The sequence below is a fragment of the Oncorhynchus nerka genome, linkage group LG2 (assembly GCF_034236695.1).
Source record: "Oncorhynchus nerka isolate Pitt River linkage group LG2, Oner_Uvic_2.0, whole genome shotgun sequence".
Classification (NCBI taxonomy): Eukaryota; Metazoa; Chordata; class Actinopteri; order Salmoniformes; family Salmonidae; genus Oncorhynchus; species Oncorhynchus nerka.
In genome coordinates this window covers 83004572-83020281 of record NC_088397.1, presented here as the reverse complement: position 1 = coordinate 83020281, position 15710 = coordinate 83004572, and the positions used below count along the sequence as shown (strand labels likewise).

At 45.3% G+C, this 15710-nt stretch overlaps 1 protein-coding gene across 1 annotated transcript in view; it reads right to left on the bottom strand.

Moving 5' to 3' along the window:
- LOC115131805 (tensin-2-like) overlaps positions 1-15164 on the bottom strand; it is a 32383-nt gene extending 17219 nt beyond the window's left edge. Inside the window, 11 exon segments of the mRNA XM_065003712.1 lie at positions 543-659; positions 911-976; positions 3936-4065; positions 5608-5683; positions 5960-6020; positions 6408-6523; positions 6646-6729; positions 6816-6880; positions 6974-7096; positions 13933-13983; positions 14989-15164. Of these exon segments, the coding sequence (XP_064859784.1) occupies positions 543-659; positions 911-976; positions 3936-4065; positions 5608-5683; positions 5960-6020; positions 6408-6523; positions 6646-6729; positions 6816-6880; positions 6974-7096; positions 13933-13983; positions 14989-15150 (1051 nt within the window). The 5' untranslated portion in view covers positions 15151-15164.
- Between the last annotated feature and the right edge of the window lie 546 nt (positions 15165-15710).

The following is a 15710-nucleotide window of genomic DNA, read 5'->3' as shown; positions in this document are numbered from 1 at the left end:
TGAATCATTTTAAGCATATTTTAACACAGGCTTAACAGAACACACATTTTGTACTTTTTTTAAACACTCATAACATAGGCCATTTTAACCTCATAACCCAGTGATAACGCCTTGCATTATGCCAGTGGAGAAAACGTTTCAATTGGCTCAACTTACCACATGGTCATTGGCTCAACTTACCCCAAGGCAAACATTTTAACAATGTAAGACCACACAGCTACAAGGGTGCACTTTCATGCTAGGTTTAGGGCCTTATATTGAAGCTTATAGAGACCCCAACTGATGTATAGAACAATCTTAAAATGATCTACTTAGGTTTAGATACAAGCATCATAAAACCTTTAACACAATAAATACATTTGAAAATCAGTTTTTTGGACATAACTTGCTTACCACTTTTCCCATGTGGTTTCTTCCTTCACAGACGCCATGATTCATTTTCAGTATGGTTTCCTAGAAACAAGGGTGACTCAACTTACCCCCTTGGCTCAACTTACCCCACTCTTCCTATATGTATGAGTGTGTGTGTGTTTCACCCTTACCTTCAGTGCTATCCTGGTGGTGCAGATTGAAGTTCTCATAGGAGTCCCAGCGCATCACTGGGTCTGAGGTGTTGCAGTCCACTGTAACAGATGGGTCATTCTTACAGTACTCTCGCCCTGTGAAGAAAGAGATTGATACTAGATATCACACACACTTGGAATTCAGACCCACACACAACACACTAACAAGGATGTGCACACACATGTGCACACACAGCTTTGTACGCTCACACACAGCTTTGTACACACACACACAGCTTTGTATACACACACACAGCTTTGTACACACACACACAGCTTTGTACACACACACACAGCTTTGTACACACACACACAGCTTTGTACACACACACACACTCTCTCAGTACCTTTCATTTTCTCTGGGCTGTAGGAGAAGATAAACTCCACCGTAGCATCTGTAGGGAAGCGGTCATCTACGGAGAGACAAACAGCCCAGACTAAACAACCCGAACATATACAGTGGGGCAAAAAAGTATTTAGTCAGTCACCAATTGTGCAAGTTCTCCCCCTTAAAAAGATGAGAGAGGCCTGTAATTTTCATCTTAGGTACACTTCAACTATGACAGACAAAATGAGAAAAAAATCCAGAAAATAACATTGTAGGATTTTTAATGAATTTATTTGTAAATTATGGTGGAAAATAAGTATTTGGTCACCTACAAACAAGCAAGATTTCTGGCTCTCACAAACCTGTAACTTCTTCTTTAAGAGGCTCCTCTGTCCTCCACTCGTTACCTGTATTAATGGCACCTGTTTGAACTTGTTATCAGTATAAAAGACACCTGTCCACAACCTCAAACAGTCACACTCCAAACTCCACTATGGCCAAGACCAAAGAGCTGTCAAAGGACACCAGAAACAAAATTGTAGACCTGCACCAGGCTGGGAAGACTGAATCTGCAATAGGTAAGCAGTTTGGTTTGAAGAAATCAACTGTGGGAACAATTATTAGGAAATGGAAGACATAAGACCACTGATAATCTCCCTTGATCTGGGGCTCCACACAAGATCTCACCCCGTGGGGTCAAAATGATCACAAGAACGGTGAGCAAAAATCCCAGAACCACACGGGGGGACCTAGTGAATGACCTGCAGAGAGCTGGGACCAAAGTAACAAAGCTTACCATCAGTAACACACTACGTCGCCAGGGACTCAAATCCTGCAGTGCCAGACGTGTCCCCCTGCTTAAGCTAGTACATGTCCAGGCCCATCTGAAGTTTGCTAGAGAGCATTTGGATGATCCAGAAGAAGATTGGGAGAATGTCATATGGTCAGATGAAACCAAAATATAACTTTTTGGTAAAAACTGTGTTTGGAGGACAAAGAATGCTGAGTTGCATCCAAAGAACACCATACCTACTGTGAAGCATGGGGGTGGAAACATGCTTTGGGGCTGTTTTTCTGCAAAGGGACCAGGACGACTGATCCGTGTAAAGGAAAGAATGAATGGGGCCATGTATCGTGAGATTAGAGTGAAAACCTCCTTCCATCAGCAAGGGCATTGAAGATGAAACGTGGCTGGGTCTTTCAGCATGACAATGATCCCAAACACACCGCCCGGGCAACGAAGGAGTGGCTTCGTAAGAAGCATTTCAAGGTCCTGGACTTTCAGCTCACTCCAAAGATTTTCTATTGGGTTCAGGTCTGAAGACTGGCTAGGCCACTGGCTAGGCCACTCCAAAATCCTGAAACTATGTCTAAAGACTGTTGACACCTTGAGGAAGCCATAGGAATCTGGTTGATATCCCTTTAAATGGAGGCAAGGCATCCAATGGAACAGAGAGCTTTCAGGAAAAACAGCACTTCCTCGTTTGATTTTCCTCCGGTTTTCGCCTGCAATATCAGTTCTGTTATACTCACAGACAATATTTGACAGTTTTGGAAACTTTTGTGTTTTCTATCCTAATCTGACAATTATATGCATATTCTAGTTTCTGGGCCTGAGAAATAGGCAGTTTCAAATGGGTATGTTTTTTAGCCAAAAAACCCCTACACTCAAGAAAAAAATCATACACTGATTTTCTTTTTTGCTTTGTAAGTGTACCTATGATAAAAATTAAAGAAAACCTGCAAAATCGACAGTGTATCAAATACTTGTTCTCCCCACTGTATCAACCAATCAGCATCCAAACAAGTCATTTACTGAGCTGGTGAAGTCAGGCTGGGGTAGTGAAGTCAGTCCGAGGTGGCGGAGTCAGGCCGAGGTGGCGTAAGTGACTCCGCCACCTCGGCCTGACTCCGCCAGCTCAGTAAGTGACTCCGCCACCTCGGCCTGACTCCGCCACCTCGGCCTGACTCCGCCACCTCGGCCTGACTCCGCCACCTCGGCCTGACTCCGCCAGCTCAGTAAGTGACTCCGCCACCTCAGCCTGACTCCGCCACCTCAGCCTGACTTCGCCACCTGAGCCTGACTTCGCCACCTCAGCCTGACTTCGCCACCTCAGCCTGACTTCGCCACCTCAGCCTGACTTCACCACCTCAGCCTGGCTTCACCAGCTCAGCCTGGCTTCACCAGCTCAGCCTGGCTTCACCAGCTCAGTAAGTGACTTCACCAGCTCAGTAAGTGACTTCACCAGCTCAGTAAGTGACTTCACCAGCTCAGTAAGTGACTTCACCAGCTCAGCCTGAATTCACCAGCTCAGCCTGAATTCACCAGCTCAGCCTGAATTCACCAGCTCAGTAAATACCCCTCTATCTACTTCTCCCTTGCTCTATTCTGCTACATGTGCAGGAGGCCATCCCCAGTCTCCAAGTGTTGTACTGGCCCACCATAAGGAGTTGCTAGAGCGCAATGGGACAAGATAATCCCAGCATACCAAACCCTTCCCTAACCCGGACGACACTGGGCCAAATGTGCGCCTGGGATCGAACCCGGGTCTGTAGTCAAGCCTCAAGCACTGCGATGCAGTAAGACCGCTGCGACACTTGGAAGGCCCAGTGACTCTTTTCTGATGAGGAGATGGAGAACCTGGAGACCATTCTGGGGATGTTGGAGTTGGCAGTGGAGATGTGCTTACTCTCTGCCTCTGAGCTATCAGTTAGGATATTGGCAGGTATAGGTTTGCTAATAAATTGTTTATTTGTATATCAATATTCTATTTAAAATTAAATATTTTATCAAAAATGGTTGATTCTTGTCAGATTGTGTTGCGTCTTGCCTACAAGTCAGATTTCTGTTTGTGTGTGTGTTAGTGAGCGAGCAAGTGTGCGTGTGCAAAGGAGTGAGACAGCGTGCTTGCGTGTCTGTCTGACTGCCTCCAATAATAAGCAACTGCATATCATCCTGAAACACAACCATTCCCTGCTCCCCTCCCTCCCCCTCCTTCCTAAACTCCCTGACATCCCCTCTACCCCACCCCTGATAAAGGTACCTGCACAGGCCAGGTCCAGCTCTCCCTTGCCGAACCACAGCTGAGCTCCGTGGACTGTACAGGTGTGGAACTGCAGCCTGAACACCGCCTCCCTCTCTGAGCCACGCGGCCGCCGGTGGTAGCACTTCACCTGGATAGAGGGGGAGAGACCGCGAAGGTTGGGATAGAGAGAGGGGGAGAGAGGGAGAGACCGAGAAGGTTGGGATAGAGAGAGGGGGAGAGAGGGAGAGACCGAGAAGGTTGGGATAGAGAGAGGGGGAGAGAGGAAGAGACCGAGAAGGTTGGGATAGAGAGAGGGGGAGAGACGAAGAGACCGAGAAGGTTGGGATAGAGAGAGGGGAGAGAGGGAGAGACCGAGAAGGTTGGGATAGAGAGACGGAGAGACCGAGAAGGTTGGGATCGAGAGAGGGGAGAGAGGAAGAGACCGAGAAGGTTGGGATAGAGAGAGGGGAGAGAGGAAGAGACCGAGAAGGTTGGGATAGAGTGAGGGGAGAGAGGAAGAGACCGAGAAGGTTGGGATAGAGAGAGGGGGGAGAGAGGGGGGAGAGACCGAGAAGGTTGGGATCGAGAGAGGGGAGAGACCGAGAAGGTTGGGATCGAGAGAGGGGGAGACCGAGAAGGTTGGGATCGAGAGAGGGGGAGAGACCGAGAAGGTTGGGATCGCGAGAGGGGGAGAGACCGAGGAGGTTGGGATCGAGAGAGGGGAGAGACCGAGAAGGTTGGGATCGAGAGACGGGGAGAGACCGAGAAGGTTGGGATCGAGAGAGGGGGAGAGACCGAGAAGGTTGGGATCGAGAGAGGGGAGAGACAGAGAAGGTTGGGATCGAGAGAGGGGAGAGACCGAGAAGGTTGGGATTGAGAGAGGGGGAGAGAGGAAGAGACCGAGAAGGTTGAGATCGAGAGAGGGGGAGAGAGGAAGAGACCGAGAAGGTTGGGATAGAGAGAGGGGGAGAGAGGAAGAGACCGAGAAGGTTGGGATAGAGAGAGGGGGAGAGAGGAAGAGACCGAGAAGGTTGGGATAGAGAGAGGGGGAGAGAGGGAGAGACCGAGAAGGTTGGGAGAGAGAGGGGAGAGAGGAAGAGACCGAGAAGGTTGGGAGAGAGAGGGGGAGAGAGGAAGAGACCGAGAAGGTTGGGGGAGAGAGGAAGAGACCGAGAAGGTTGGGGGAGAGGAAGAGACCGAGAAGGTTGGGGGAGAGAGGAAGAGACCGAGAAGGTTGGGGGAGAGAGGAAGAGACCGAGAAGGTTGGGAGAGAGAGGAAGAGACCGAGAAGGTTGGGAGAGAGAGGGGAGAGAGGAAGAGACCGAGAAGGTTGGGAGAGAGGGGAGAGAGGAAGAGACCGAGAAGGTTGGGATAGAGAGAGGGGAGAGAGGGAGAGACCGAGAAGGTTGGGATAGAGAGAGGGGGAGAGAGGAAGAGACCGAGAAGGTTGGGATAGAGAGAGGGGGAGAGAGGGAGAGACCGAGAAGGTTGGGAGAGAGGGAGAGTGTAAATGCTTATTTTTGCGCCACATTGGCAACAAAAGCTCTAATCAATTCTTATTCAAATGCAATATGGAGGATAGTTTGTTTACTTCTGTAGCTATAATCCAATAGGAGATAGTAGAGTATGATTGACAGGAGTGAAAGCTCGCCACTGGGCATCAATTTTGTGTCTAACAGTGCTCTCTCACCATGATGTCCCCCTTCAACAGTAGCGCTGGCTCGAGCGTCACACACAGCTTCCTCGCCCTGGAGCCCTGGGGGTCGCTATGCATACAGACAGACATAAACATAGTCAAAACACATGCTAACATAGTAAAACACACCTCAACATAGTAACACACAGGTAAACCATGTTCAGTTGCAGTAAACTCAAACCAGCACACATGTAAACACAGACAGTAGCACGTATAAACAAGTCCCAACAAAGGTACACAAGTACCAACTGTGTGTGACGGTGGAAAGGGAACACAGTGAAAAACACAGTAGAGATCATATGCTATTATTCACCACAATCACCGTTAACAACATGAATTAGCTCACTAGATGCCCGAGGTGTAGACCAGCTGTAGAGACTGGTAGATCTTCAGGAAAGGATAGTAACCTGTGCAGAGAGGAGGAGTGTGAGAAAGAAGGAGACAGCAGGGGGAGAAAGAGGGTGTTGATGTGATGTCATTAAAGGAGTTGAAATCTATCCCCCCAAAGTTTTGAAGTTAAATAAAAATACTAGTTTATTCTAAAAATACTCATGTTGATACTCCTAACAGTACTAGACTAATAAGTTCCAACTCATTTCCATCTCAACATTTTCTGTTGTTTCAACTTGAAGAGTTCCTACACACATTTGACCTTTCATTTTCAACTAAACTTGATCTTCTGAGTTGACTGAAATTATAACCATTAGGCATCATGGTCATTTATATTTGAAGTTGAAACAACACAGATTTGACATTGTAGTGTACTACATCACATTGTACAGTAGGACACTGACCTCCCCTTGCTGCCTGGAAGTTGGGCAGGCTGGGGATCAGAACATGGTGAAGGTACAGAGGACTGCTGTTCATCTTGATCGCCCCCGACAGCAGACCCCCAAAGTAGTACATATACCTGGGGAGGAGAGCGACGGGGGTATAAAATTAGGAGTAAAACACACAAGGAGGAGAAATGGGAGGAATATGCAGGAAAGTTGCATGGCATAAGAGAAAGAGGGAGAGGAGAGATGTTCTTACCTGTTCTGGGAGGGTTGTAGCGAGGAGGAGACTTTATCCTCACAGAACTTCCTCATGGCCAGAGTGGTTAGGGCCTGGTCCGCTCTACACACACACAAACAGTCTATCAATAAACAGGCTACTACTACTACCCCCCCCCCCCCACACACACACACACTCTCATCACATACCCTGCAGAGATCTTGCTGTAGTGCATGTAGGCACCCACAATGACCCCAATCTTCCCTGTGTTTCCCTGAGAGAGAGAGAAAAAAAAATACAAGAGAGATGTAAGATAACTGGACATATTTGAACAGAAAACACAACACATCACTAAACCCTCCCTGACCTTGCAGTGAAGGACGATCACGTTGCTGGGGTCAGAGGTCAGCCAGGTCTCCATGACCTTACACATGGCACAGATCCCCTCCAGCGGAGGGGCGTGCAGGTCGGGCCAGCCAAAGTCTTCAACCTGAAGATGAGAACATTTTAGGTCCTGAGGGCTATTTAGTTAGCCTGCTCCCAGACTTGTTTGTACTTTCTTGCCAGTATATTGTCATGTTTGGAATGACAATATGACCATAGTAGTTGGCAAGACAACACAAACAGATGTGGACCAGGCTATTATTTATCGACTTATTCACACATGAATACTGGACTAGTAGCACTCTGAAGTGTGCGTTTATTAGGTCTGTCCCCCCAAAAAAAATCTTGGTCGACCTGGAGTGGTCTGTTCTTCCGACAAATTGATTGGTCTAAATGTTTAAATGTGTATTTTTCCCTATATAGACACACCCTATGTGTTTTAATAAAACCAACTATATCTAGGCTACTGAGCTTGTCTGATGCTTTAAACACACAGTGATTAAATAATTAAGACGCACAAATTACTCAATAGGGAGCCAGAGATTAAGATCGCCTAACCAGATTCTGCCATTAAGCTCCTAAAGTTGTTGGTAGATGATAGGCTACACCAGGGGTTGCCACCCTTTTCCATTTGGAGTACCAATTTATTTCTACCGATCTGCATGACTTTTATGATTTCCATATGCACATTTTCGTGGAACAGTTTCATTTAAATTATAATAAAGTCTTCATATCTCAAAATCATTATCATGTGGTTATTCAAAACTCTAAAATTAACTTCTATTGTCATATAGCCTACATAAAGCCAAACAATATAACATTGCACCCTGCATGTAGAAAATATTCAGATAAAAGTAAATATCCTATAAATCGCATTGGTTACACATGGCCTGTCTGCAAGGAACTTGAAACATGTTGGGTCCAGCCTGAAGCTCATGCTAGCAAACTTGCAACATTGTATAAAATATTTTGGGCACTCAGAGTTACCTGAGCCAGTGAGTTCCGGACAGACAAAGTTGTAGGCTATTTGTGCAAGGGATAAGAAGTAATCAGGTAGGCCTATTTTATGACAGAGCACAACATTTTTTCCCCCTTTCATTCGGAGTGAAAGAGAGCTGGAAAGATTTTTCAAATAGGCTACATTGAGGAACTATTGTCATTCTCAATGGATGTAAAAACAGACTTTGTTTACTTGCATTTGAGGTGAAGAAAAACATATTTAAGAAGCTCCACAGTGGTGGTGAGTTAAGACAATCAGAAATACTATCAGATCGGGGCGCTAGTGCGCATGGAGTACAAGCGTTCCTTCAGATCTCCTCTCTGCTTATTTTGAAATCTTTAATTGTTACTGTTTTAGTTCCAAATTTGCAAAAATATCTACAGTTCTTTTAGTACATAACCCAGGCACTAACCAACAGAACAGCTGACGCAAAACCTACAAAGGCCCAACAAGCAGCAGCTAGCACCATTGAGTACTGAAGATGACAACTCTTCAGACACCCAGCAACAAGATTACGCCACGGCAATGTGTCAACAAATGAAAGAGGCTGTAATAAAAACTAGCAACAATCGCTTTGACAGGTTCGAAAACAAATTGAGTCTCTAAAGATAGCACAGGCCGAACTGAAGAGCTGCATGGACACAGCTGATGAGGCCCTGTCTGACCATGACAACCGGATCGGAGGCCTGGAAACCACCTGCGCGCAACTTTAAAAAAAGAACAAGGCGCTCCAAGCCAAGGTTCTTGACTTAGAAGGCCGAAGTCGCAGGCTGAACATCAAACTTGTGGGGATTTTGGAGGACGAAGAACATGGTAAACCCACATAGTTTGTGTCCAAGCTCATTACCAAGCTGCTGGGCAATGACAACATCCCAAAGCCCCTCATCATTGACCGTGCACACCACTCTCTACAGATAAAGCCCTCACCAGGTGAGGCTGCACACCATAATTGCAAGGGTACATCACTTTAAGGAAAAGGAGCTCAGTCTACGACTTGGACGACAGCGAGCTATGGAATACAAAGGTCAAAAGATTTGAATCTTCCCCGACTACACCGTGGAGGTGATGGAGCAACGGCGCACATTCCGAGATGTGTTGCAGACCAATGGAGAGGTGGAGGTGATGGAGCAACGGTGCACATTCCGAGATGTGTTGCAGACCAATGGAGAGGTGGAGGTGATGGAGCAACGGTGCACATTCCGAGATGTGTTGCAGACCAATGGAGAGGTGGAGGTGATGGAGCAACGGTGCACATTCCGAGATGTGTTGTAGACCAATGGAGAGGTGGAGGTGATGGAGCAACGGTGCACATTCCGAGATGTGTTGCAGACCAATGGAGAGGTGGAGGTGATGGAGCAACGGTGCACATTCCGAGATGTGTTGTAGACCAATGGAGAGGTGGAGGTGATGGAGCAACGGTGCACATTCCGAGATGTGTTGCAGACCAATGGAGAGGTGGAGGTGATGGAGCAACGGTGCACATTCCGAGATGTGTTGCAGACCAATGGAGAGGTGGAGGTGATGGAGCAACGGTGCACATTCCGAGATGTGTTGCAGACCAATGGAGAGGTGGAGGTGATGGAGCAACGGTGCACATTCCGAGATGTGTTGCAGACCAATGGAGAGGTGGAGGTGATGGAGCAACGGTGCACATTCCGAGATGTGTTGCAGACCAATGGAGAGGTGGAGGTGATGGAGCAACGGTGCACATTCCGAGATGTGTTGCAGACCAATGGAGAGGTGGAGGTGATGGAGCAACGGTGCACATTCCGAGATGTGTTGCAGACCAATGGAGAGGTGGAGGTGAAATACAGCCTGCGGTTTCCAGCAAAGCTGCATGTTCATCACAGCTGCATGACAAAAAGTATTCACTAGGCCGAAGAGGCTGCCACCTACTTAACAAAACTGAAAGTGTGAAATCACAACCCACAAATTTCTGCGATAATGACTGCGGAAACAGTGGATTCTATGTTTATTCATAAGCGGTAACGTATTAATTTGATTTCCAACAACCGTGGAGATGGCTGTTAAGTCTGACTGTTGTTAGCTTAGTAGCATAGTACTGGGTCTGTTCTAGCCATCATGCCCGGCGGTCCTCATTTATGTGAGATGGGGAGAACAATGCTTAATTTGGGGAAGCAGTGGGGAGGGCGGGTTTCTCTGGGGAAGCAGTGGGGAGAGCGGGTTTCTCTGGGGAAGCAGTGGGGAGAGCGGGTTTCTCTGGGGAAGCAGTGGGGAGAGCGGGTTTCTCTGGGGAAGCAGTGGGGAGAGCGGGTTTCTCTGGGGAAGCAGTGGGGAGGGCGGGTTTCTCTGGGGAAGCAGTGGGGAGAGCGGGTTTCTCTGGGGAAGCAGTGGGGAGAGCGGGTTTCTCTGGGGAAGCAGTGGGGAGAGCGGGTTTCTCTGGGGAAGCAGTGGGGAGAGCGGGTTTCTCTGGGGAAGCAGTGGGGAGGGCGGGTATCTCTGGGGGGGAGGGGGTCTTGGGAATCAGTCAGATGTTAATACTGTCACATTAACATCTCGAGGAACGTGAATGGTCTCGGCTACACACGCAAAAGGGGCATGGTATTAAAGCACTTGAAATCACTTGGTGCTGACAATTTTCCTGCAAGAAACGCACTTTAGCCACGGTGCAGCGGCATCTGAGATCCAACTGAATTTCTCAAGTTTATCAATCACCCTTCTCAAATCACCCTTCTCAAATCACCCTTCTCAAATCACCCTTCTCAATCACCCTTCTCAATCACCCTTCTCCTCCAAAGCTAGAAGTGTCGCTACTCTCTTTCATAAAAACATCCATTTTCAACTCTCCTCCATGTCTACAGACCCACATGTATCAGGGAACATTCATTATTTTCCTGTCACCTTATTGAACGTCTATGGCTCTAACATTTCTTTCGTGATGTTTTTGATTTGCTCCCAGATCTTAGTACCACTAATTTAATAATTAGAGGTGATTTTATTTGTTACCTTGTTCCGTATCTTGACTGACTGTCTACATGTACTACTTCAAATATCACCTCTGACCAGGTTCTAAATCATCTAAATAATCTAATCCAGGAATCTAGTGGACATCTAGTGGACATCTCACTCAGGATGTTCACTGATTCAACAGAAAATAATATTTTGCCAAAATCATTGTATGAAGCCACTATTTGCGTTCTGTTGAAAAAAAGGCAGAGAGGCAACAGATCCTGCAAATTATAGACCAATAGCATTGCTTAATTTTGATAAAAACATTATCACCAAAGTGCTTGCTGATAGGTTGAACAAACATGCAACAACCATTATTCATCCGGATCAGACAGGGTTTATCCCCGGCGTGTTCTCTTTTTCTAATGTGTGCAGGCTGCTGAGCATTCTTTATGCAAATCAGGGGAGGGGCTCCAGGGCAGCTATTATATTGCTAGATATGTTTGAAGCACTCACTAGATTTGGATTTGGCGACTCATTTATCACCTGGGTCAAAATGCTCTACGCCTGCCCAACATCCTCTATTCTGCCCAACAATGACACATCCAGTCTCTTTGAACTACATAGATCTGTTCAAAAGGGTTGTCCACTCAGTCCTTTGCTCTTCGCCGTCACCCTTGAACCCCTGGCGACACAAGTAAGGGCTCATCCTAATATCCAAGGTCTTAAAGTAGGAAACATAGAAAGCAGTATTTCGTTATATGCAGACAGTGTACTTTTATACCTCTTGGACCCAGTAGCCTCTGTCCCTAAACTACTAGACTTAATCAATTCATTTGGCAAACTATCTGGCTATTCAATAAATTGGGGAAAAAGTGATCTCATGTGTATCGCAGATAGTTTTACAACAATGGTAGAGAGGATACCATTTAAAGTGGTGCATGACCACTTAACTTACCTGGGACTAGAAACACCTAGAAATCCAAAGCTCATCTTCAAGCTAAACTACAGTGAACTGGTTGCAAAGCTAAAACAAAACATGGAGAGCTGGAGAATACTGTCTCTTTCCATGATGTGGCGCATTAATGCCATACAAATGTTCTCTCTCCCCAGGTACCTTTATTTTTGCCAGAATCTCCCAATTTGTATTACCTAATCATTTTTTACAATCTTGTAATTTGTCTGGGGTTACAAAAACCACCGTATTCGTAAAGCACACTTGCAAAAGCCCAAGGAAAGTGGCGGCTTAGGCCTGCCTACCCATCTTCAATAATTATTACTAGGCTGCAAATGCCAGGGCATTTAACGTACTGGCAACTGGGCAGTGGCCAAATATGGAACACAAGTCTTTCAGGTTATGTCGATTTAGGACTCGTTTTACTTTGGATATAGATACTTTCGTACCGGTTTCCTCCAGTATCTTCACAAGGTCCTTTGCTGCTGTTCTGGGATTGATTTGCACTTTTCACACCAAAGTACATTCCTCTCTAGGAGACAGAACGTGTCTCTTCCGTGAGCGGTATGATGGCAGCATGGTCCCATGGTGTTTATACTTGCGTACTATTGTTTGAACCAATGAACGTGATTCTTTCAGGCATTTGGAAATTGCTCGCAAGGATGAACCAGACCTGTGGAGATCTACAATTTTTTTCTGAGGTCTTGGCTGATTTCTTTAGATTTTCCCATGATATCAAGCAAAGAGGCACTGAGTTTGAAGGTAGGCCTTGAAATACATCCACAGGTACACCTCCAATTTACTCAAATTATGTCAATTAACCTAACAGAAGCTTCTAAAGCCATGACATAATTTTCTGGAATTTTCCAAGCTGTTTAAAGGCACAGTCAACTTAGTGTATGTAAACTTCTGACCCACTGGAATTGTGATACAGTGAATTATAAGTGAAATAATCTGTCTGTAAACAATTGTTCGAAAAAGTACTTGTGTCATACACAAAGTAGATGTTAACAAACTATAGTTTTGGCACGTTAGTTAGGACAAGGAATTTGTGGAGTGGTTGAAAAACAATTTTTAATGACTCCAACCTAATGTAAACTTTCGACTTCAACTGAGAGGGCCATTGACCCATAGGCAGATCTCGCTCTCTTTGGCTGCTCAACGTCTGTTCTAAGATCGTCATATGAGGAACAACAGGCTCTGATGTTTGGAATGGTGGTTGCAAAGAAGAAACCCTCACAGAATGGAAGTCACCCCCCTTGCTTCAGTAGATGGCTAGCAGAAATTATTAACACCATTAACTTGGAAAATATTAGTTTTTTAGGACCAACTCCTCCAGCAGTTTTCTCAAGGTTTGGGGTCTGTTTCTGGACCGTCTGGACAGAGGCTGACTGTGAACACTAACTAGGAACACTTACTGCTGTTGTAACTGTCATTGTTTTTCTCTTGTTGTCCCATGTCTTGCCTAAGCAATACTTCATTTCATATGTCTGGCAGCTGTGTTTTTCTTTCCTTTTTTTTTCTTGTGTGCTGTTGTTTGTACAGAATTGCAAAAGAAAATCCTTTCAAATAATATATATATATATTTTTAAATGCTAACAGATCCCCAAATGGGCACATTTTATAGGCCTATATTTGCGCGCAGGCCATGTAGCCTAGGCCTACTTCTCTGCATAATCAGGTGCTCTTCCTTACTCAACACTGACAGGAGCACTACAAATGAAAGACAATTCATTAATTAATAAATTGACAACTCATAAATGGAATGAAATGCCTAGGTGGTGCGATCTGAAAACAACGTTTCCAGTCTTGACAATGAGAACGGTAAACATTGTAGATTAGAAATTATGGCAATTAACGGTAAATGTACTACTGGTGTGCCACCCCCGCGGCCTCCACAATGGATTAGTCCACTCACACAGGCGTGAATCAGACATCGTGACACCTGTCTGATTTATATATTTGCGACTGTTTGACTAAAAACTAAAAAAATCTTGGTCGACCAACAGCCTATCGACCAAACAAACGATCAGTTGACTACATGGGGTCAGCCCTAGTGTGTATGTAGTCAACCTACCTTGGGGCTGAGTCGTGTGATGTCATGACGCTTCTCAGACAGGTTTAAGAGCTGGGAGAGGTAGATGTTGAGACAAAAAGACGAGGAAATCAACAATGTCATACCCGGCAAGCACACAACCACAACACAACTTTGTCTCAACGTTGACTGCAAGTTGTGTGGCAAAAATGCACATCACGTATGTGATTACACGAAACAAAACAATGAGCGTTTGTTTACAAAGAACAATATAGTGTTTGCATTGCTTCTTCATAACACCACACAGTAACGTAGTTAATACCGAAACGGAATGTAAGCATGACTTATGGTCTCTTACTAGCTACATAAAAGACTAATGGAAGAAGATGGCATTAGCGCTCAATGGTTCGCAGGTTACGATACAAAACACTGTTGTTCACGGATCATTACATTTCTGCCAGAACAAGGAAACAAACACACACACACCTTTGTTTTTGGTATTATAAAAAGTGTCAGGGAGAAATTAAAATCTGTTTCAAATTAAATGTGATCTCCTTTTCATTGCGATTTGTGAGTATAATGTTTGATAAAATGGATCATACAATAAATGTATTCCATTTAAATGTCCATTTTATCTCCATATGGACAGAAGTGGTAAACCTTACCTTGTAAGGGCCGTTGTGGGTACAGGTATTTACTTCACCCGAGTATTATAACGCCCCATTCCAAAAATCAAAGCCTTAATTCAGGACAATGATTAGTTGATAAATTGAATTAGGAGTGTTACTGGTTGGCAGGAGCAAAAGCCTGCACCCATGCCAGTCCTCTCATGGCGGGGTGATAAGACAATAAATTAACTCTGTGGAGTGGCAACACGGTATGTGGGCTTCTTTTTATACATATGTATCGACTGATGTTCCCAGCACCAGGGTCATGTTCATTATCGCACGCAAAAGTTTGAAAACGATTTGCAAGAACATTTAAACGAGCACAGTTCCTCCCTCCCCGTTTCAGTCTGCTTAGTTGCCAACCCAGTTCACATTTTGGATGTGTGAATTGCTTTTTTCCAAATACAGTAGTCCCCTCCCCCCAACTCACCAGGAACTTATCTTGATGTTTGGACTTGAGCATAGCAGCCACTTCCTGTAGGTTGCCACGGTAACGTTGTTCTTCCAGGTGAGGCAGAAAGAAGACAGAAATGATCCGCTCAGTGATGTAGGTAAGGTCAAAGTCATAGTGCCTCGCCATCACTCTCTCCATCACATGATTCACACTCCTGGAGGAGAGGAGAGAGGGGAAGGAGGAAAGGGAGAAAGAGGGTCAATTACTCTATCGATCTCTCCATCATCGCTGTCTATCTTCATTTCTCCTTCAACACCCACTCAAAGGTTCACATTTCTTGCTGGGAAACCACAAAAACAATCACTTTGCGTTTTTCATCTGGCCAGGTCTTGATTACTTCATTGGCGAAGTGGGCAAAATTACGCAGGATATGCCAACAACTAAAAGTGAGCCATCATACTCATGCAGAAAAAAAACAAATAATGAAAGAAAAGTCATGTAAGTTAGAATGTTGTAAAGCTAGTGTGGGAGAAGTAGAACAATTATTATTAATTTGATCAATAACGACAAACCTCCTGGCATTGACAACTTGGATGGAAAGCTACTGAGGATGGTAACTGACTCTATAGTCACTCCTTTATTTAATCTGAGTCTAGAGGAAAGTCTTTGTCCTCAGGCCTGGTGGGAAGCCAAAGTCATTCTGCTACCCAAGAGCGGTAAAGCAACCTTTACTGGTTCTAAAAGCAGACCTATCAGTT